We start from the raw sequence: 22,053 nt of genomic DNA on the forward strand, positions 1-22,053 counted from the left end.
ATGCTATCAGGCAGGTGGTGGCCAAGTACCTGGGGGAGCCTAGGGCTGAGGCCCCAAAGCCCTTCTCAGGGATCCCAGCTCTGTGCCCTCTATGCCTTTACCTACACCGGGGCAGATGGCCGGCAGGTATGTCTGGCTGAAGGGGACAGATTCCTACTGCTTCGAAAGACCAACTCAGACTGGTGGTTGGCAAGGCGCCTTGGTGCACCTTCCACCTCCCAACCCATCTTTGTCCCAGCTGCCTACATGATTGAGGAATGTATCCCTTCTCAAAGCCCAACTTCTATCACCTGCAGCCAATCCCTCTGGAGTCCTGGTGAGTAAGCCCTAAACTCTCCCCCATCACTTTCCTACCTCCCTGGCTTCTGGGAATTAACAGGAGGATCTCCATTCTTTAATCTTCTGCTGACCTCCTTTCCTTATTTTGCTCTGATCAGCCTAACCCCATCCCACCGTGTTGTTCCCATCCCATCACCTCTCCTCCTAGTCCCAAGCCTTCCAGGTCATGTCATTTTCCACAGCCTCCCTCCACCCTCCTTGTCTTTTCTGTGAGCTTCCAGGATGGGGGATCCAGCCAACATCATGCCTCTGATCACCTGCCCCCCACACTCTCCATATGTCTATTTCCAGGGCCAAAGCTGTTTCAGGGCTCTCCAGAGAAGCTGCACCTGTCTCAGGCATCCCCAAACAGACCCCAGGCTACATCCAAGCAGCCTCCCCCTCTGCCCCCCAAAATGTGTAGAAGTGTCAGTGTTGCCAATTTGGGGCCCAGCCTCCTGAAGCCCCTTCAGGAAGGAACAAGTGGAAGATCCGTCTCCCAGGAAGACTTGCTGACAGAGGCCAATGCCAACATGGTGAGTCACACCTCTTCTACTGAGCACGGTTAGTCAGCACATTTTTGCTGCTGGGCCCTGTTCTAGGCACAACGGCAAACAGGACAGACAACATCCCAGCCCTCAGAGACTCCCTGGGGGTAACAAACAAATAAACAAATAAGCAAGATAATCCTGGATAGTGACAAGCACAACAAAGAAGAGTAAATGTGGTGGTCCGGGGAGGCATTTTTGAGGATATGGTATTTAGTTGAATCTGAAGGAGGAAGAGGCAGCCTTAAGGCAAACTAGATGAGAAGAGACAGCAGTAGCAAAGGCCCTGAGGGGACAGGGAACCTGGCACAATAGAGGGACTGAAAGAAGACCAACCCACTGTGCTTTTTCTCTCTTCCTCCTGACTGCTAGCCTGTGGCAGGGTTTTTTTCTGTATCCAGTCTTGCCTGCTAGGTCACCAGCAAGTCCTCTATGGAGATGTAACTCCCTTGCTCAGCCCCTCCCCTTTCTTTCTAACTAGTGGATGGAAAATGGCCCCTCCTCCCTCATACGGAGGGGTCTCTGACCCCTCTCTGTCTTCTTTTACCCTGCAGGATGTGAGGGTGGGGTACTCCCCTCAACCCCCCACCCACAAAAAGCCTGTTCCCCTTTCCTGCGGCCCTGGGATGGGGGTGGGGTGGGGGAGGAGGGAAGTTGGCAACAGGAAGTGAGGAGAAAAGCAAAGACCGTGAGGGAAAGAATTTTTAAAAAGCAGCTGGGGACTGGGGTTTCTCCCCCAGAACCTGGGTCACCCCAGCCAGGAGCTGGTGGTGAGAAAATGGTGGGGGATGGAGGAGGAGGGGTAAGGGGGAGAGAAGATTGAGGGCACAGGTAGAATAACTACCTCCTTCTTCCCTCTTTCCTGGCAGGCAGGACCCCAGCCCCTCATGTCAGAGTCCCCTGTGTACTGTAACCTGGTGGACCTTCGCCGCTGTCCCCGGTCCCCACCCCCAGGCCCTGCATGCCCCCCACTGCAGAGGCTGGACGCCTGGGAGCAGCACCTGGACCTCAGCTCCGGACGCTGCTTCTACGTACATTCGCTGACGGGCTGCAAGTCCTGGAAGCCCCCGCGCCGCAGTCGCACCCTAGAGACGGTGAGACCTTCCCTCTTGCTTGTCCCATTGTCCCCTCGATCTCCTCCTTCTCCCTACCGAGCCTCAGGGTTTTCTCTCTGAGACGCTCAGAAGATCAGAAGAATCAGCAAATTGTGAGAAGGGGGTTGAAGTGGTATCTAAATGTAGCTTTATCTCCCCCTTCCCTAACCCAGAACTCTGGCTCCATGGAGGGGACACAGACCTTGAGTAGGGACAACGGTGTCCTGCAGCCTCAAACAAAGGGCTCAGGATCTGACACAGGGACCCCAGAACTGCTCAATCCACAGGTGAGATCCCCCCCACCTCCCAATCACATGCAGAAAAAGCCAACTTTTTAGGACTGTCTCTTTTATCAAGACATTCTTCATTACCCATCACACCCCCTGCCTCTTACCCACATCTGCACCCCTCTTCTTCCTACAGCCAGTGACCCCGAAGTTGAAAGTTCCCCCACTTGTTTTTCCAACCCCTTCCCCCAGGGCTCCCCCTGGCTCAGCCAGCACACTTCCCACCTTGCCGCCTCAGACCAGCCTCCAGACTCGCAGCCCCCTCGACCTCTGCCGCAGCTCCTGGACGACCCCCATGTGAGTTTCCCATTCCCTTGCGAATGCCAACCCTCCCTGCCGCAACCCCAGTTCCTGCTCCTCAAAAACATCTTCCTCTTTGTATGTATCCTCCCTTACCTACCCCACCCCCCAGCTTTAAGGGACCTCACCCTAGGGAAAGCTGTGGCCACTGTGGAGGGCACAAGGTGACTTACAGACACCACTCCCTCCCCTTCCCAGGAGGTGGAAAAGTCGGGCCTGCTCAACATGACCAAGATTGCCCAGGGGGGGCGCAAGATCAGGTGAGGAAAGCCGGGAGTACAGCGGGGGGCCTAGGCTGTGGGATTGCGTAGGGTAGAGCAGAGTGTTGGGAGAGCGCCCTCCCCACGTAATGCTAGAGTGACTTTTTCACTACTAACACTGCCCTCCCACCTCCCCCGCAGGAAGAACTGGGGCCCATCTTGGGTGGTGTTAGCAGGTAACAGCCTGGTGTTCTACCGAGAGCCACCGCAGGCTGTGCCCTCCTCCGGCTGGGTGAGTGTGAGAGAGGGGTGCAGGGGGGTTGGGGCGCAACTTCTTCCCACCTCAGGCCGATGGAGGGGGCGGAGGCGAGGAGGTCCGAGTAGAGGAAGGTGAAGGAATGATGGAGGCTGCCACCTCCTCGCAGCCCACCGGGTGAGAGGGCCGCAGTGAGGGAAGCACCGTGGCCTCAGTTTCTCTCTTAATTACCAGGGGCCACTGGGTAGCCGGCCGGAAAGTAGCGTGGACCTGCGCGGGGCGGCCCTGGCGCACGGCCGCCACCTGTCCAGCCGCCGCAACGTCCTGCACGTGAGTGCTCTTCCGCACGTCCCCAAAGCCCCACCCGCTCCGAGGGCCTCCCGCTCGACCTCCCCGCTTTTTAATGCGACCCCCTGCTGACCCAAGCCTTTTCCTGCCGGCCCCTCAGATCCGCACGGTCCCTGGCCACGAGTTCCTGCTGCAATCGGACCACGAGACCGAGCTGCGAGCCTGGCACCGAGCTCTGCGGGCGGTCATCGAGCGGCTGGTTAGACGGGTGGGAGACGCGGGTAGGAACCACAGGAGACAGGGAGCGGTGGGGGGCAGGGTGGTCTCGGTGTAGAGCCCTGGCCTGGGGTAGAGCTGGGACCTGGGACTCCAGCAGCAGTTTATGATCTCCTTGAATCAAGCCGAGGGTGCAGATTTCTCTCCTCTCTCTTCCAACCTCCGACACGGCCCACCCCGCCCACCGGGGTCCAGGAGCGGGAGAACCCCCTGGAGCTGCGTCTGTCGGGCTCAGGACCAGCGGAGCTGAGGGAGCTAAGCGCCGGGGAGGACGAAGAAGAGGAGTTGGAGCCGGTGCCCAAGCCGCTGCTGCGCCTTAGCGGCCGCCGGAGCTCCAGTGAGGGGCATTTCTGGGGAGGGCGGGACCTGGAGCGCGTCCCGGCTCCGCCGCCGCGCCACGCCTCTCACACTCTGCTCTACCGGCCTCCTACAGGTCGGTGTCCGGAAGGCACTGAGCAGAACCGCGTGCGGAACAAACTAAAGTGGCTGATCGCCAAGAGACCGCCCTTGCAAAGCCTGCAGGAGCGGGGTCTGCTCCGAGGTGAGGGGAGCTGGGCCAGCTGGGGCCCTGCTCTTTTGTGCCTACTTTAGTGTTTGCAAGCACGTTTACATTCCTGCTCTCTGCATCAGCCCTTTCATGGATGAGAAAGCTCCAGCGAGGCTCAGAGAAGAGCTTCCCAGAACTAGATCACAGCCTTCTGCTACCGCTGCTTTTCCCACTAATCCAAATTGGCCGGGGGGTGTGAGGAGAGGTATACCTCCTTGCCCACGACTGGCACAGGCAAACAGGAGGGCCAGCCCCACTTGGGGGTGAAGATTTGTTCTGAGAAGAGCTTCCATGGATGACACTGGCTTCCCACTCACTCTGCCTCCCCAGATCAGGTGTTCGGCTGCCAGTTGGAATCACTGTGCCAGCGGGAAGATGACACAGTGCCCAGCTTTGTGAGGCTCTGCATTGCTGCTGTGGATAAAAGAGGTCATTTTCCCAGAGACCCTAGAATCTCCCCTTCCAACAGGCCAAGGCCTAGAATTCCCCACCTCCCACATTTTAGTCTTCCTATTGCCCTTTTCCTCTCCACTGTCAGATCCCTCGTCCCCACACTGTAGAGCAGGACCCCTAATCTGCTCCCTTCCACCTCTCCTAGGTCTAGATGTGGATGGTATTTACCGAGTGAGCGGGAACTTGGCAGTGGTCCAGAAACTTCGCTTTCTGGTAGACAGAGGTGAGAAGATTTGTGGACAAGCGGTGGTATTAAGAAGTTCATGCCTCAGTACCAGGGGTGTTCTGAGTGAGGGAGCTGGCAGAACAGGGAGGCCTTCTGGCTGGAACTGCGTGTCTTAGCTCTTGATCTCTCCTTCTACATGTTGCAGAGCGGGCAGTGACCTCCGATGGGAGGTATGTGTTCCCAGAACAGCCAGGACAAGGTATTTACATGCAAGGTCCCTCAGACCCCTGAAACTTCCCCATACTCTCCTTGCTTCCCATCGATTCCTCATGTTCTGCTCCTAGAAGGGCTCTCCCCATCCCCACCTTTGCTGTCTTGCCCCACTGTGGATCCTCTAGGCATTCCTGTGGTCTGCCTTGACTGGATTTCTCCAGAACTCCTGATCTGTCAGTCTCTGGATCCCTTTGGCCCTTCATGAGCCCTGAACCCTCTGTACCTCCTTCTCCCTCCAGAAGGCCGATTAGATTTGGACAGTGCTGAGTGGGATGACATTCATGTGGTCACTGGAGCCCTGAAGCTTTTTCTCCGGGAGCTGCCCCAGCCTCTGGTGCCCCCACTGCTGCTGCCCCATTTTCGTGCTGCCCTTGGTAAGGGTTGAGAGCTTTGGGTAAAAAACCCTTGCTATGGGGGGACATGAGTGATAAAGAATACAATAGAAGCTCCCTTACACTCTTCTGTCCCTGTCCATAGAGATGGAAAATAATTTTCAACTTGTTTTTTTCCAACTCCAGTTGTTTTTTTGTGAATGTTTAGAGGGCTGAGTTGAAAATTCTGAGGCTGCAATTGGGCCACATGAAAAAGAAAGCTGTGATAGATTAAAGATGTCTTCCATGGGCATGGGAAAGAGTATTTACCCACCCTGTCCTAGCACCTTCCCTAACCTCACTCCCATGCCCTTCTCATTACTTTCTCTTTCTAGCACTCTCTGAATCAGAGCAGCGCCTCTCTCAAATACAGGAATTAATAGGCTCAATGCCAAAGCCCAACCATGACACTCTACGGTACCTCCTGGAACATTTATGCAGGTCAGGAATACTGAACATTTTTGTTCATGCTGGGGCAGGGAGAGTGGGACTTGCAGCAGAGATTCTGTTGGTGGGGGGGGGTATGAAGGTAGGGAAGCACCTAAATTTAGTGGGCAGGGTGAGGAGGCTGGCAACATATTACCAGGGTCAAAGCCTTTGGATAGGACAGCATCAAATGGGAAATGGGACCAAGATAAGCCCAGGGATGCTGTGAGAGAAATAAGGGAAATCTTGCCTTTCCCTTCCTTCTGCTTCTTTGTCTCCCACTGGGGCAGTGGTGATGGCTTGTTTGGCTGAGCTGGGTCTGGGCAGTGACTTCTGAGAGGAGCCATTTGAATTAAAGCCTCCTAAATTGTGAGCAGAGAGGGATCTAGAGGCAGTCCCTGAAGCTGGCAGTTGTATCACTAGGTTGTATCCTGAAGGTTTCCCCACTGGCCCATCTCCATTCCCCTTGAGGCTCTCTCCTTGGTTTCTTTCAGCCACCACATAGAGGGATCCCAGAGTGAATTCTTCCCTGCCTAAACTTTTGAAGCGTTAGATTGATTTGATGTGGCAAGCTGCTGCCTTATGTCCCCTCCCCTTGGCCTTTGCTCACAGGGTGATAGCACACTCAGATAAGAACCGCATGACCCCCCACAACCTGGGAATTGTTTTTGGACCAACCCTGTTTCGGCCAGAACAGGAGACATCTGACCCAGCAGCTCATTCCCTCTACCCTGGGCAGCTAGTCCAGTTGATGCTCACCAACTTCACCAGCCTCTTCCACTGACGTGGGCAAAGAAGAAGAAAAACCTATTTCCAGTGATCTCTGTTGTGTACCCTCTGGTGGTGGGGTTAGTGGTGTTGTTTTGAGGACATCCCTTTAAATCCTGTGTCCCCCAAATGACTTGTCTCCATCTTCGTGAGTCTGACCTGAGGGGTTGGGATGAGGTAAGAGAACTCTAAAGAGGAAAGTTAGTGCATTAACCCCTGCTTCTCTTCTTGTTTCCTATTATCACCCCCCCCCCAAGTTAATAACACCTCAAATATTCTTTCTGATACAGTTCCTTTATTATCAGGAAACAGTGTCATTATCAAATTTCTCCCCAAACCATATACAGGCTATATACAGCCCCCAGCCCATTCCTCCCATCTCTGGGGCATCTTATGCAAGGAGGTATGGCTCCTCCCCTGACTTCTTTGGAATATCCCTTAGGAAAGGCAGACCTGTGGATGGGATTCCCCCTCTTCAGGCGCTAGAGTTGAGGAATTGTGTCTCTCCAGGCAGGGATCTCAGTAAGACACTCATGTTGCCCACAGCCATGTTGGGAGGCCCAGAGGGAGATGGGGTGTGTTCAGAGGTAACCTCCTGATCATGGGCATGGGGAGGGCTCAGCCCCTGGGCCTCATCCAGAATAGCCACAAAGTCCAGCTGAGTGTTGTCAAGATCAAGAGAGTCCAGAGGGTTACACACCTGCCCTTCGGGAGGAGGGTACAAGGCAGGACCCCCTCCCAGCCTGCCCACCTCAGGATGGCCACAGCTGGGGTTGGTGCCACCTGCCTTGAGGGGCCCATAGCAAGTGGGCAATGGGGGCAGAAGTCGGGGTGGTGCTGTTGCTCTATGGCAAGCCCTGTTTGCCCCCACAACATTTTCATGGCATGGTGATGGGGTGGGATAGGAGCCTGACTTGTGATTGGACAAGTTGGGTGCAAAGCCAGGTCCATATGTGGCCACTGGGGCCTTGGCAGGGTTTGGGCTAACCTGGGAACCCCCTAGGAACTTGGGACTCTGGTAGGGAGGTTCCTGGACTGGGGCATCTGCCCTGCCCTCACCTTCCCACAGTAGCTCCTGTTGAGACTGAACATAATTACACACAAGCTGAGCCTTGAGCTGTCCTGTGGAATGAGTAGGGGAATCAAAATCCAGGCCAGGCCTGAGTTCTGAAGGAAGATAATCATGGGGCGGCTGGCTGTAGGGGCCTGACTGGGGATATTGGGGAGGAGGGTGTTGGGGGTAGTGGGAGAATAGAGGCTGTGGGCGAGGAGGCCCTTCATTGGGATCGGCATTGAGGCAGGGTGCCAGTCCTGTGGAGTCAGACCCCACTGGGCACCCCTGTTCCGGCTTGACCTGCACTTGTCCATAATGTTCAAGTCGAGGACACTGGCTATAGGCTCCACCTGGAGTCTTGGGGCCTGGGTATAGCCCCGAGTGGGAAGGGAACTCACCCCATGTTTCTGGGTTGGGGTCAGGATAGGAGATCTGCTGGGGACAGGGGTTGGGGCCATAGTTGGTGGGTGGACCAGGCCCAAGAGGCAGGGAGCCTGGACCCCTAGTTCCATAAGGCTCAGCTGCTGCTCCCTCAGGTACCCCATATCCTAGAGTATCAGCAGGTGGGAATTCCACATAGGGGATGAGATCACTACCCATCATGGAGGCCCCAACCTCTGGCTCCTCCCGTAGCCCTCTGGTGTCCATAGCAACATTCTCAGTGATGCTGGGGGGCTGTGGTGAATAGACAGAGGTTGGGAGGCGAGGATCAAAGTTCTGACCTCCCCCTGCCACAGTGGGGTGTGTGTGGACACAACCTAGGCTCTTGAACCGCTGGACTCTGGCTGGAGCAGGGCGGTCAGCAGCCCGGGCTGGGTCACTGGCCCTCCGAGTGACCCCTGCATTGGGGTTGTATCCTGGATACTCAGCTCGGCTTCTCCAAGGAGGTACAGGAAGACCTCCCATCCGATCCAGGACAGGTGCTACAGTGGGTGGAGTACCACCCCCCCTGGCTGAAGCACATCTTGCCCGGAGCAGGTAGTGCTGGGCAGGTGTGAGGCCAGGCAGGGAGGATGCCCCATTCTCTGGTGGGGATCCAGGGGGGAAAGGCGAAGCCAGGGAGGAGCGGCGGCTAACAGTATAGGCAGAGCTGATGCTGCTGGAGCTGCTGCTGCGGCGGTCAAGAGAGGCTGGTGGGCCCAGGCGGCGGGACACTGGGGTGCCTGCAAGTGACAGGGAGAAAAGGCAGGGTAGCCAGGGAGCCCCCTGACCTCACCCTGCCTCCCCCATGGGACAACCTTGTCCTAGAGTCCCAGGGACAGGGTCCTTAACCATAAATCACTCAGTGCTCTGTCTCCTACTGCTCCAATGCCTATTCTGCTTCTGGGTTACTGAGTATTCAGGGCCACTGTGAACAGTTGTATAGGTTGTACACTGCACAATCCCAGGGGACAGCATTCACATCAGAGACCTTGTATATATTTTTTTCACAACAATTTTCTGATAGTTAGAAGGAAATTTTCTTGAGGAAGGGGGACCTTTTTCTTTTTTCTTTTTTTTATAAGATGACCAGTAAGGGGATCTTGACCCTTGACTTGGTGTTGTCAGCACCACGCTCAGCCAGTGAGCTAACCGGCCATCCCTATATAGAGATCCGAACCCGTGGCCTTGGTGTTATCAGCACCACACTCTCCCAAGTGAGCCATGGGCTGGCCGAAGGGGAACCTTTTTCTAATTGTATAAAGGTGCCATATGGCAGTCCTGAAGGGTGACCTCCTCCTTCCAACCTCAAGGCAGGTTCAGATCTCAGCCCAGCAACATGTCTTACCAGTGTGGGTCAAGCTGGGCAGTTTGAGGCCCCGGGGCCCGCCTGGCCGGAGCTGATGCAACTGGTCCAGCCTGAGGTTCTCAAGACGGCGAAGAGTGGACAGACCAGTGCCAGCAATGCAAGGCCCCTCATCCAAGCTGGACAGGTCCTCAGTGCTGCCCCCTGCATTGCCAGTCATTTCCACACCGCTGTCTGTATTGGCTGCACTGCCTGCCGGGGAGTGGTCACTGCTGCAGGATGACTGGGCCCCAGGGCTTGGCTGTGGCTTCTGTGGGGAAGATGTGGGCTGAGGGCGATACTCTTCCCACTTCCCCAAAGCTCCCCCGACTTGGTGAGTGGCCGAAGCCTGTGTCCAGTGTCTTCTGGGGCTGAGAGAAAGCTTACAAGTGTAGAGAGAGCTGAGCGGGTAAGAGACTCGGGACAAACTGGAAGAGAGGTGTTTTATGAGAAGAGCCTAGGCTGAGCACAGACTACCTGGGCTCAAATTCTTGCTATTAGTTCTGTGACCTTGGGCAATTTCTCTGTGGCTGAGTTTCCTCATCTGGAAATGGGGAGAATAAGTTACTTTCTCATGAAGTTGTTGTAAGGAGTACATGACATTATACATGCAAAAAGCTTGGAACAATACAGTAAGTGCTATTTAAGAAACAGCTTGTTGAACCAATTAAATAATTAACAACACTAAATTCCCTAGATTTTGGGTAGCCCAAGAAGCAACACTGGAACAATGACAGGACGGATGGCTGCAGAAGAGTTATTTGTGTAGGTGGGATGGATAGGTTGGGAAGAGATTAGAAAGAAGCCCGCAGGGCAGGCTGGGGTATGGAGGCAGGGGACTGCCTGGACTGTCTCACCGTGGCACCCTCTGGCACGGTCAGCCTGCTCTCGTCCCTGATGGGGCCTCCATCGTGCTCTCTCTTGGGCTCCACTGTGGAAAGGGACTGTGCCCGGGGCAGGGGGCCATCGCCTCGGTGCCGCTTGGTCACATGAGCATCAGGACCATGAACTGTCTTGACATGTTTTCGAAGTGAGCTGGGATCTGTATAGCGTTTGGTGCAGCCAGGGAGCTTACACACATATGGCTTCTGTGGAGCAGAGAGTGAAGATTGAAGGCAAAGGGATCGAAGCAGAAAAATGCAGAAGGAATGGGAAAAAGGTGGTGGTGACAAGGCGGCATAAAGGAAGAACACACAGCACCCAAGGAAGTAAGGGGGTGGAGGCCCTTGTGTAAGAGTGACAGATGAGGGGAAGGGATTTAGGGGAAGGGATTAAGGGGAAGATTAGGAAAACTGACAGCCCAGGCCTGGGAAAGATGAGGTTAACCAGGGCTGAAAGGCCTCATAAATGCAGGAGTTGGAGGTGTCAGGGGTCTCCTGTAGACTGGGTCTATTTTAGTTAATTCTTGGCTGGTTAGAGATAGGAGGAGGAGTGGCAAGTGAAAATTCTTGGTTTCAGAAACGCCTTCTCTGGGTGAGTTATACGGGGAGACGGGGACTCACCTCTGTGGAGTGGGTGCCGGGCTAAGGGATTTCTTACGGGGAAATCTCCTTGGTAGGTAGCTTCTCAAGTGGGGAGGGGCATTCACCTCATTGGAGTGGGTCCGATTCTGGTGCTTGGCTCGGTCACTGGCATTGCTGAAGGCTTTACTGCAGCCCTCATGCTCACACATGTATGGCTTTTCACCCGTGTGTGACCGCAGGTGTGTCTTCAGGTTTTCAAGGCGTGAGTATGACTTCCGGCACCCTTCAAACTGGGGAACATGGGAGAGGGTCAAAGGATAGCTCTCAGACAGAAGATATGGAGATTGAAAGATACGGAATCCTAAATCTCAAAAGAGACATACATCAGAGAATAGAACTCAAGATGGGAGAGATTGGGGCTTCAGGAAAATTCCCAACATTAGGAGACATGGGCAGGCAAGAGCTAGGAGAGGAGAAGTAGCTGGAGGCACTCTGCCTTTGGAGACATGGAGATGAGGAAATGAGATCTCCTGGTCAAGCCAGAGCAGATCTTGCATGGGGATCATAGACTATCCTAGGATGGGGTGTCCTGGGCAACAGGCTTATGTCCTTGATGCAGGGCTTACCCATTAGACAGAGTTAGTAGGCACAGCACTGAGAGCCCACAATACTTTAAGGGGCCCATGGACATGTTTTAATTTCTATTCAAACTTAGGAAAGAAATGAGCTTTTATGTCCAAGAAAATGTCTTAACATATAGCAATATATTAATTATATTAGCACAGTAATAAAAATATGACTTTTAATATTTCTTGATGGAGAAAAAGAACTCCAAAGTCTGCCTTGGGCCCTGTATTGATGGGGAGCCCCGATTGTAGGAGGTACGCCGGGCTCAGAAAGTGGGTGTCTCACCGTGCACTTGTGTGGCTTCTCGCCTGTGTGTCTGCGCATATGCACCACCAGCATGTACTGGGCTTTGAAGGGCCTCAGCTCCCTGGAGCAGCCCCCCCAATGGCACACGAACTCCTTCCGCTCCCCATGGATGTGCTCACTGTTGATGTGCTGAGGGAGGAGATTCAAAGGCTCTCCAAGGCTGCCCTGTACCCCTGAGACCCAGAACAGACCTTCCCTCAACCCCCTATTTTTCCTCCACAGCTCCACCTCACAGGGGAAGAAGGGGCAGGAAGAACATCATATCACACATCAGGTCTTCCAGTTCTCTGAAGCAAAGCTACAGCTTCTAAGCTTCTGCCTACCCAACTGAACACAACCTCTGACCTACCCTCAGCCAGATTCCATGATGTCCCACCCAGAATCTCCTACAGTCTTCAGCAAGCCATTCCTGTTACCCCCTGGGGCTCACGTGCACCAGCTGCTCCTGGGAGTCAAATTCCTGGCTGCAGCCATCCCAGCGGCAATCAGTCTCATACACGGATTCAGGCTCAGGCTTCTCCTCTCTCTCAAGGTCCTCCCGCCCATCCAGCATCCCTAACAGGGGATCCTAGGGCAGGACAGAAAAGCTTAGGGTCACTTGGGTGACAGCTTTTGGTTTGCTCAGGTCCCAAAGGTAAAGCCCACACCTCTCCCCTCACCTGTGTGCCTGTGGAGTTGGGGCTAGACATATCACCTTCCAAGGGCTCTTCCGGGCACTTGCCAACCAGCAAGTCCAGCTCAGACTTTAGCTGTTTCAGGGGAAGAGGTGAGGGTGATGAGTGTAGAACTGGGCAGAAGGAAAACAGAGCCCAGTCATATCTTCCTGCCCTGAGTGCCCCACCCCATGCAACTGGAACCTCTGGGTTTGGAAGGGACTTCCTTCTCAGACTGCACTGATGAATGGGAAGGGCAAAAGGTGGGATCACAACTGGAAGAGTCTGATTCAATCCCAAAGAGCAACCTCCAGCACTCATACCTCTTTACTGGTACTGAAAACTTTTAAATCTCCTGTCTTTCCTTCACCTTTCCCCTATAGAATTCACCATGCACCCACCCACCCTGAGCTGAGGGAAATCAGGTAGGAACATGGGGATTCTCACCTGGCAAGTTGGGAGGGGAACCCGGGACTGAGGATGTGTCATCATCCCACCCCGGGTGGAGTCATGGGGACCACAGGGCTGGACCCCAAAGGAAGGTGAGGTCCCTTTTTGGTGATTCATCTGGGGTGGGAATCCCAGAGATGGGCTGAAGAGGAGGAGAGGAAGCAATTACTTAAGAATATCAAAAAGTCTCATGAGTTCTTGGGCTATTTGGAGCATTTCTGGAAGACTTGGAATGAGAAATGATTGAGAGTCCCAGAACATTACTGAGAAGGGTTTCAATGCCTTTGAAATGATTGGGATTCAAATAGGGTCAGGCAGTTTGGAGGGCATGAGGCTTTTAATGGATTCTGGTAGGGGTTTTAAGGGCCTCTTAGCCCGGGGCTGCCTGCACCTCATGGTGCCAATGGAGAGATGGCCATAGGACCCTCCTGGAGATGTGCAGCGTGAGTTGATGAAGGCAACAAGAGAGCTGGGCGAGGTGCGGATAACTGTCTGCAGGTCCAGGCTTGCATCTGACAGAGGTGAGATGGAGAGTGCCCGCTTCTTGGTGAACTTGACTGTACTCCGGGGAGGAGGAAAGAGTGGGCCTGGGGCAAGAGACAGGAGAAATAGATATGGTAAAGGGGCAAGTCCCTCCATGCACCCAACCTGTGGGTCCCAACTGTCAGCAAAAAAATGATACTTGACTCTGTTTTGCCCTGATGAGCCCATCTGTGACCTCTTGATGGTGTTCTGACCCCTCACATCTCCAAGCATTTCCTCCTCCAAGTTAGAACTCTGCCCTCCCACTTTCTCCTTCAGAACAAGTCCCAGAGGGGCAGAGAGGGAAGAGGCGTTGCCTGAGGCCTCACCCTCAGTGCAGCTGTTGGTCTCTCTGGCTGGCCCATAACTGTGGGGGCTGGACATGAGGTTGGCTTGGTGGCAGAAGGGCAGACCAGACAGTCCTAGAGAAGAGAGACAGCTGGAATGAAGGATGGGAATGGAGGACACAAAAGGCCTCACCTTGCAACCCTAGGCAAGACCTGATCCCAGATTCCAAGCCCATATGGCAATGGGGCCTCAAATCCTTTTGTAGATAGGAAACTGGCATGGGGTGGGGGTGGGGCTCAGAGAGATCCCGGGGCTGGATAAGAGATCTGCCAATTCCTCAAAGCCCAGGGATTGGTATATGCACTGACCTTCTGTCCCCATGCTGGACCCCCCCTGACTGGGGAGGGGTCGGAGACAGCAGGGCTCGCCATAGCTACTGACTGGCGGTGGGGTCATCGAGTTGAACATGGTGTCTCAGAGGAGGGAGTGGGGACACTGCAGAAGGGGAAGATAGAGCTGCAAATTATAAAAGTGGAGGGAAATAGGGAAGGTCAGATGACAATCTCAGGCACAGAACCCTTGGCAGAACTTCCCCTGTGCCCCCAGCCCTTCTGAGACATCTGCCACGGAAATCAAGTTAAAAATAACATTATTCAGCCAGTGAGGAAATAAGGAGAAACATCTCAAGGAGGCAGAGGCAGTCTTGCAGTCTTGGGGATCTTTTTGGGAACTGGGTAGCTTTGCCTGGGTGGTCTGTGGCGGGGGCAGGGAGTGATACAAAGTAATTGCGAGTACATGAGATTTCAATGTCATTGGCCCTCAACTTTTTCGTGCTCTGACTGTGGGCCAGCTTTGAGGAGTGGATGAGGGAACTCATGCAGAGAATGACTTCAAGCATTGGGCTGCTCTGCCTGAGCTCCTTTCTCTTTCCTTCACTTGCCTCTGCCCAGGGACAGCCCGTCTACAATCTCTCCAGTGTCCAGCAGAGGGAGCCCTCGCCATAGTCCAGACAGAGGCTGGGGGGGCGGGGGGCAGGAGAGAGCTGAATGATCTGCCCCCTTTCCTTAAGCAGAATACTGTGCTTAGAAGGGGGTAAGATTTCTGAGGGGAGTCTCCTGGGCTTGCTGGGTACAAAGGATGGAAGCTGGTGTTATTCTGGAGTGGCTTAAATCTCGGCTCACCTAATCCTTTTGGTCTCTGTTTTGGGGAACAGGAAGGGGATTGTGAGGTAATGCTTTGAGAGAATGAAAAAAACAAAATCATCATCCATTAGAAGGGAGTAGTGAGGAAGGAGACGGTGCTGCTGTCCTCTTTTCTCCTCAAACTCCAGTTTATGCTCCATCCCAGGTTTTCCGGTCTCTCGGGAGTGAGGGTGGGGTGGGGCGGGGTGGGGTGGAGAACTACCCGGAGCCGGCCCGCCGGCGCGGTGGGTGATCCCGGGATGCTGGGATTTAGGGTGAGGGCGGGGTAAGGTGGGGAGCGGAACCCGGACCCCACGACCCAGCCCAAGCCCCGTAGCCTGGGCTGGACCCTTCCTAACTTCTTGTCCAGCCAAGATCTGGATCCCGCATCCAAGACCTCCCAACTCGACCTTGGCACTAATGTTGGGGGCGGGGGGCACAGCTGGCTGGCAGCTGGATGGGGGGGATAAGCTCCCGCCTCCTTTCTCTATGAATCATCCAGGGGAAGGAGACGGGCTCGCAAACGACCCCCCAAACACTAGAGAGACATCCCCCAAATGTGCCTACTCAGTCATCTTCCTGACCTACTGCCCAGCCGCCCAGGAGCCGCGATGGTAATGGGGCGACATCCCTCCTCGCCCACGCGTGCCACAGCCCACCCACGTCTCCCCTTCACACTAGTAAAAGGGAAATGTCTCCAACTTCTCCAGCTTCTGTAAAGTTTCTCTGGAATGTGGGTGAGAGTACGGGATCGGGCACGGAGCTCTAGGGTTTTCCTGCCGGAGCCCTGAATCATCTTTGGGTCTCCCTATTTTCTGGAGCCCCCCCTTGCACCCCCGTTCCCCAACTCCCAGGAGTCGGCCCCGCCCCCCTTCTCCGGTCCCGCCTTCTCCGCCCCCGTGCCTTCTCGGCCCACCCAAGTCGCCGCCGCAGGCTCTGGCTGCAGACGGCTCCGCTTCCCCCGCCCGCCCCGGGAGCCCAGGCGAGCAAGCCGTAGTGACGGGGCGAGGGGGGGAGAAGGGGCGGGACGCATTCTTCCCTCCTCCTCCTCTCCGTGCATCCTGAAAGCAGGCAGTGGCGTCCTGGGGGACACTACTGGAGAGTCGGGGGGGGGGATCCCCGTGGCGGGGTGAAAAAGAAGCCAGAAACTATAGGGAGAGAAAGTGAGTAAATAAAATAAGGTGTATATGTGGAGGAGGAGGGGCCAGGACACCTTAAATTCTGGGTATCCCAGCCGGCTTCCCAAGGGTTAACCCCTTCAGACCCCCGGGAACCCCCTAGTGACGTCAAGGGCGGGGTCTGAGCCGCCGGGCGGGGATGCCGGGGAGATAATGGGGGGGGAGGTCTCTGGACCCCGCCCCCCTAGGGAAAACCACCCTTATTCCGTCCTTTACATCTCTCCCGGAAAACCGCCCCGCCTTCTCCTTCAACTGGAACGTAAAGACATTCTATGAAGACCCCAGTTCTACAGCTCCCTAAAACGCTCCGTCCTCACTCTACGGGGTCCCCTTTCCCTAATCCTATCCCCAAGGCTAGCTGCCCAGGGCTGATTGTTTCGGGGTCATGGGGCCTGAAAGAGGATTCAGAGCGGGGAGCAAGGGCAGGCAGGGTGGTCTGAGTCAGAGGAGGGGCCTCGGTCCCCAGCTCCCGTTTGGGCGGGGGCCAACGGGGATACACAGGCTGACAGTGGCCAGTGGTCTCGCCCAGCCCCAGTAGGGGTCTCCCTGCGGCTGGCTCCAGATGCCCTGGTGGTCCTGAGGTCAGAGGGTCAAGACAAGGTCTCCCCAGCTCCTCCTCAGCGCCCTGCCTACAGCCCTTAGGACTCAGGAGTCCAAAATTCCTTGGGATCATTATAGGGCCTAGACTAGACCTTGGACAGCCCTTAGCCTCCTTCCTAGTCCAGAAGACATTCCTCTGTCCCCAAACACAAGCATCCTCAGGCACGTCTGTCACAAGACAGGTCAGGGGTTCAAGCCCACCTGGCCCCCAGTGGTTTTGTTGTCTCACACACACCCCCATCCCCACCCCACCTAGAGCTGCCTCCTTTGCAGTCCCTTCCTTTCAGAAACACTGACGTCTTCCTGCACGGCGCTCAGAGACACACCTGGAATTCCCTCTCTACCACGCAGACCTCCAGCTAGCCATCCCTCCAGCCTCTTCATCCCAACCTCATGAAAGAGATGTTTCTAGTATACGGAAGAGGCCGAGACAGACAAAGAGATCCATGGTTGCCTGGGACAGAGACACACAAACTGTCAGAAGAAAAAAAGAAAAAGAAAGGACATAGGAAAAGAGAGATACAAATAAAAAAATATTCTCCAAACTTTTTAATATCTCACTCTGGGCTCTCCCACCCCTATTCTTCCTCTGCACCCCATGTCTCCCTCTAGGCTGGGATGAGTCCCTCGGAAGCAGAGCATCCCCTCAGGCCCCTTCCCCCACCACTCACAGGTGGTCCCCCGCCTGCCCCCCTTCTCACCTCTGTCTGGGCGCAGGGCTTGGGATGCGCGGTCCAGGACTGAAGTTTGGGCTGGGGGGTGTGCGGTGGGGAGGGGGGGCGGACAGGGCCACAGCAGCGCAGCCTCAGTGCCACCCCCACCCCCCCCAATCTGGCCCCCAGCCCTCCCGCCGGCCCAGCCCGCCGGGCCGCAAGCCCGGACCACCCGCGAGAAGCGCAAACTTTTTTTTCCTTTTGCAGAAACTTTTCCTCGCTCTAGCCGCTGGCGCGCCGCCGCTCTTCCCGCTCGCCCCTCACCTCCCTCCTATTTCCTTCCCTTTTGCCGTTCTGGAGGGTGAGGCGAGGTAGCTGGGAGGGGGGGTGCCGGGCTTATTGCACCCCCAGGACCCCCAGGATCCTCCCCCTCCCTAGAGGGACCCTATACTGCCTACCTCCCCCCCCCACTTCACCCCCCCACCCCCGGCTGAACACGCTGCTGTTGGCGGGCAGTAAATCCCGGCATGGATCCCTGGATCGGCTGTCCCCGAAGAGGCCCTCAACCAGAGCCAGAAAAACAAAAAAAAATATTGCAGGGCGGGGGGAGAAGTTCATCTGAGAAAGATAATATTGGAGGTAAGGTCGTCGACTTTGGTGCTAACTGAGTATTCTGCCACCATGTAGTTTATGTGCGGGCCTCACCCTTTGGATGGAATTTGGAGGCGTTGGGACAGAGTTGGGGTTTGGGGTAAACCGAGTTGAGGGGTTGCGGGCGCTGGCAGAAGGTGACGGGTCTACGCAACATAAAAAAGAGGAGCAGTGACTGAGGCTCTGAGTGCAGGGTGTGTGTTCACAGGGTTGCTGAGGAGCCCTGGGTCTGAAGTACCTTTCCCCAGAAACCCCGGTCTCCTCGAAGGTCTGTAGGACTGCGGCCACCTCCGCACCTCTCTACTGCGGACTCTTTCCGCTCTTCTAGGCTTTCTGCTCCCTCTGCTGGCCCTTCTGGCACATGACACCACCTCAGAGTCTGATTGGAAGCAGAGGAGAGTGGGGGCGCTGAAGGAGATGGAGCCTTAAAAAGTCCCCTCAACAAAGCCCAGTTAGGAGCCCAAGAAGGGGGATGTATGAGCCCAAAGAAAATGAGGAACACACTGGCAGAGGCTGCTAGTGCCCAGCGGTAGTGCCTCGTTGACAGGGAGTGCCATGTCTCTTTGTATTTGTGTTGCCATGGTCACCGGATGCAGGGGAGTGGGCAGCTATTTCAGTCTCTCTAACCTTTGAAAAAGAGAAAGCATGGTGGGGGAAAGGAGTCCCTTCCCCTTTCTGTCACCCCTCAGACAGACCTCCCACATCCTAGCTCTGCTTCTAGGGACCACCTCCTTGGGCCTGGAAAGTCAGTGGGTTAACTGTTCAGTCTGAGAGTCAAAGTGTGAAAGAAAAGGTGAAGCTAGGGGAAGTCTGGGACACTACAAATACTCCTGTAGGTAGTAACTGTGGAGAGATAAGGAGGCCTGTTTGAGCCTACCTCCCCCACATGACTTTGACCTAGACCAGTTATACCCAGAAGGTCAGGGACCCACTCAGTCAAGCCAGACCAACAGTCACTGAAAAGGGAGGGACCCTACATATGCTCCTATCCCAAGACATATGTCTTTTCTTCCAAAGAAGCTCTTTTAGAGCACACTGCTTTTTTTCTCCCCATCCAGTTCTGTAGATCAGCAATTTACAAAAGTTTTGGTTTCAAGACTCCTCTATACTCTTTTTTTTTTTTTTTTGGCAGCTGCCTGGTACCCGGAACTGAACCCTTGACGTTCATGTTACAAGGCTGTGCTCTAACCAACTGAGCTAACCAGCCAGCCTACTCTTAAAAATTGAGCTTTTGTTTGTGACTTATATCTATCAATTCACCATATTAGAAATTAAAACAAAAAAATGTTAACACAAGAATACACAAGCACACATTCCATTAACGGTGATGTCAGAAAGATGATGTAATCACATGTCACACATCCTCTGGAAAATTTCACCATACAATTTAGAGATAATGAGAATAAAAAAGACAAATAACATCTTAGTATTATTATTATTTTTTTTTTTTTTTTTTTTTTTTGTCGTTTTTTCATGACCAGCACTCAGCCAGTGAGTGCACCGGTCATTCCTATATAGGATCCGAACCCGCGGCGGGAGCGTCACCGCACTCCCAGCGCCGCACTCTCCCAAGTGCGCCACGGGCTCGGCCCATCTTAGTATTATTATGAAAATAGTTTTGACCTTGTGACCCCTGAAAGGTCTTAGGTCTCCAGACTACACTTTGAGAACTGTTGCTCTGGATCGTCACCCCAACCCTTCTTCATGACTCACACTTGTTGATTTTCTTTCTCATTTTTATTAAGAAAGTATAAATGTTTCTCTCCCCAGTGAGTCCTGTCCCTCAGGGAAAACTAGGAAACTTCTTAGGTTTAGCACCGCTCTTTCCTGACTCCCATTTCTGGGGCTCTCCTAAATACCCTCCCTTAGTGCTTCGCCCATCTTCCTTTTGGCCCTCCCTTAAAGCACTTCAACAGTCCTTACCCTTGGCCAGCTTGTTTGCCCTGTCGCACGCTTGCTGGGCCCACTGTCTCCTCCCCCCCTTGAGGACTTTCTCTTCTTAGAAGAGACTAAGTAATTTTTCTCTGCCTTCTTCCCTCCCTCCCTCATTAGCCTTTGCCATCCTCACAGGGCTTAGAGTAGGAAATCATGCTTTCTGGGTAGACCCCTTTAGAGGAAACACCTTACCCATCTCCCCCATACATCAACCAGTCTGGAATAGGCCAGAGTCTGGAACAAGAAGGAGCCCATTTGGGTCCCCTACTGGTCAACCCAGTCATATTGCCAAGTGGCTTGTTGGGTGGGGGTGTGGATCAAGAATCTGATGCCTCCAGCCCCAGATACCCTTTGCCTGGGAACCCCCAACTTGACCTCTTCACTTCAAACCCCTAGGTCCTCTTGCTAACTGCAGCCACAGGCCTCCACCACCATGTCTGGCACATCTGTCTTGACCACATTGCCATTATGGTCGAGGTAGAGAAGAGAGAGAGACCTTCGGGCAGTGGGGACACAGCAAGAAGTACCCACGGGCCAAGGATTGTTGGCTTTGAGGAGGCTGAAGACAGCAGAATGGAAGGAGGCAGCAATGCCTGGGCTGCCAGCCAGGTGGGGGGGGCACTGTCCACTGCAGTAGTTCAGCTGGTACCCCTCGGGCTGCAGGATCCAGTCCCGCCATCCCAGTTCCTGGAAGTCTACATAATGGTCTCGCCTACAACATAAGGGGGTCTCAGGCTCACAAGTGGGGGTCCTCCTCCTGGCCCGGCCTGCTCCAGGTTCTTTGGCCCGGATCTTAAGCTCCAGGAAGGGCCGCTGGTGTCCTGCTGTGTCCAGGAGCCGCCTTGGTTGTCCAGCAACTGTACTATTGACTTCTAGAGGTCTGCAGTCCAATTGGAGTTTCAGGACACCAGACTCATCACCCCTCAGGCCACTAGAGGGCAGAGTCAAGGCATGCCAGCCCCGGGTAGACACTAGGTGCTCAGCCAGGAGGGCACGGGACGCTCGGTGTCTTCTCCTTGGGCCCCATTGGAAGATCCTCAAGTAGAGAGTGTCAGGAAGGGTGGGGAGCACGTGCAGCCAAAGGCGGGCATGGTACAGGTGGTGGGACCGAGGAGTGGACAAGTGGAAAGTGAGCACAGAGCTGCAGGTTGAAGTGGAGGAGTCTGCTGGAACGAAAGCCGGAGAAGGGGAAGAGAAATGTGAGCAGAGATGAAGCTCTCCTCTGAGACTCCCCCAAGCCCTGTCCACTGCTCTTCCTCACACCCACTTTTTTTTTTTTTCTTTAATAGAAAAAGCAGGGACTGCTTGTATTCTCTGAAACCAGTCCCTGCTCCACCTCCTCCTTCTCCTGCCACACCCCACTCCCTCTGCCTCTTCTGCCAGCCTCCCCTTCTGCCCGCTTTCCCTGTCTGCTCTCAACCTGTCTCTCCCCACCTACCTGTGATGGTAGCAAAGCTGATGACCTCCTCCCCACTCCCTGAAGCTGCATTCCCCTGTTGTAGTCTCCGGAGGGCTCTGGTCAGTGCTGCCTGGGGTGGAGGATGAGTTGTTCTGGGACGACTGGTAAGGTGCAGCCCTTCCAGGATTTGCTGCTTGGCTAGCTCCAGGACCACAGCTCGTTCTTCTTGGGGTGCCAGTGTGGGATCCCGACAGGAGGGACATACAGATCCTGTCCCCTGTGCCCACACCAGTGCCCACAGCAGCACCAGCCAGAGCTGGACATCAGGGAGCCCCATACTCCTGGTGGGTGGTTCTGGGTCAGGAGCCTCAGATGGCAGTTGCTCTGTCTGTTGAGTTTGATTGTGTGGAGGCGAATGAGGGTACAGCAGCAGCAGACACCAGTGCCACACCTACCCTTAACCAAAGGTAGGGCCACCTGTCTTCTATTGCTTGGGACTCAGGAAGGTTTAAAGTGGATCATCCGATGGGTAGCTGTGTTTGACCCTCACAGCTTATGTGTGGCTACTGACCTGGGGCCTCTTTAGAGCCAGCTGCCTAGGGCTCCCTCACCTAGTGGTCAGCAGGCAGACCTACCCTCTGAGCCCCAGGATTGGCCAGCAGTGCTGCCCATCAGGCCCCTGCAGGGGGTGGAGGTCTCCCCCCTCCTGTAGCTCGGGTTTCACCATCTGGCCATAGTGACTGGGGTTGAGGTAGGG

The 22,053-nt window shown here is 54.8% G+C and overlaps 3 protein-coding genes across 5 annotated transcripts; 1 reads left to right on the forward strand and 2 right to left on the reverse strand.

The window, feature by feature from the left end:
* On the forward strand, nt 1-6,594 carry ARHGAP9 (Rho GTPase activating protein 9). Of its 2 annotated transcripts, none has more exons than XM_063075789.1 (17): nt 1-316; nt 631-854; nt 1,736-1,960; nt 2,134-2,247; nt 2,440-2,544; nt 2,746-2,807; nt 2,949-3,039; nt 3,238-3,333; nt 3,452-3,613; nt 3,763-3,904; nt 4,001-4,108; nt 4,445-4,543; nt 4,713-4,790; nt 4,939-4,992; nt 5,246-5,380; nt 5,713-5,818; nt 6,416-6,594. In XM_063075789.1, exons 1-17 carry the CDS (start codon nt 1-3, stop codon nt 6,585-6,587), a joined length of 2,289 nt encoding a protein of 762 aa, XP_062931859.1. In that variant the 3' UTR covers nt 6,588-6,594. The 2 variants fall into 2 exon arrangements, with proteins under 2 accessions (XP_062931859.1, XP_062931860.1); XM_063075790.1 differs by having other exon boundaries at nt 3,452-3,550.
* A 452-nt stretch (nt 6,595-7,046) lies between these two features.
* Nucleotides 7,047-14,167, reverse strand: GLI1 (GLI family zinc finger 1). 2 transcript variants are annotated; one of them, XM_063076054.1, is made up of 11 exons: nt 14,068-14,167; nt 13,741-13,833; nt 13,281-13,476; nt 12,887-13,031; nt 12,446-12,535; nt 12,217-12,354; nt 11,766-11,915; nt 10,979-11,143; nt 10,248-10,478; nt 9,394-9,661; nt 7,047-8,788 (listed from the first exon to the last, which is right to left on the reverse strand). In XM_063076054.1, exons 1-11 carry the CDS (start codon nt 14,165-14,167, stop codon nt 7,047-7,049), a joined length of 3,318 nt encoding a protein of 1,105 aa, XP_062932124.1. The 2 variants fall into 2 exon arrangements, with proteins under 2 accessions (XP_062932124.1, XP_062932125.1); XM_063076055.1 differs by lacking the exon at nt 13,741-13,833 and having other exon boundaries at nt 13,281-13,446.
* Nucleotides 14,168-20,302: 6,135 nt separating this feature from the next.
* INHBE (inhibin subunit beta E) lies at nt 20,303-21,633 on the reverse strand. Its single transcript, XM_063115807.1, has 2 exons — nt 21,336-21,633; nt 20,303-21,060 (listed from the first exon to the last, which is right to left on the reverse strand). The coding sequence occupies exons 1-2, from the start codon at nt 21,631-21,633 to the stop codon at nt 20,303-20,305; spliced, it is 1,056 nt and encodes a 351-aa protein (XP_062971877.1).
* Nucleotides 21,634-22,053: the final 420 nt, after the last annotated feature.

This window comes from Cynocephalus volans, chromosome 12 (genome assembly GCF_027409185.1).
Source record: "Cynocephalus volans isolate mCynVol1 chromosome 12, mCynVol1.pri, whole genome shotgun sequence".
Classification (NCBI taxonomy): Eukaryota; Metazoa; Chordata; class Mammalia; order Dermoptera; family Cynocephalidae; genus Cynocephalus; species Cynocephalus volans.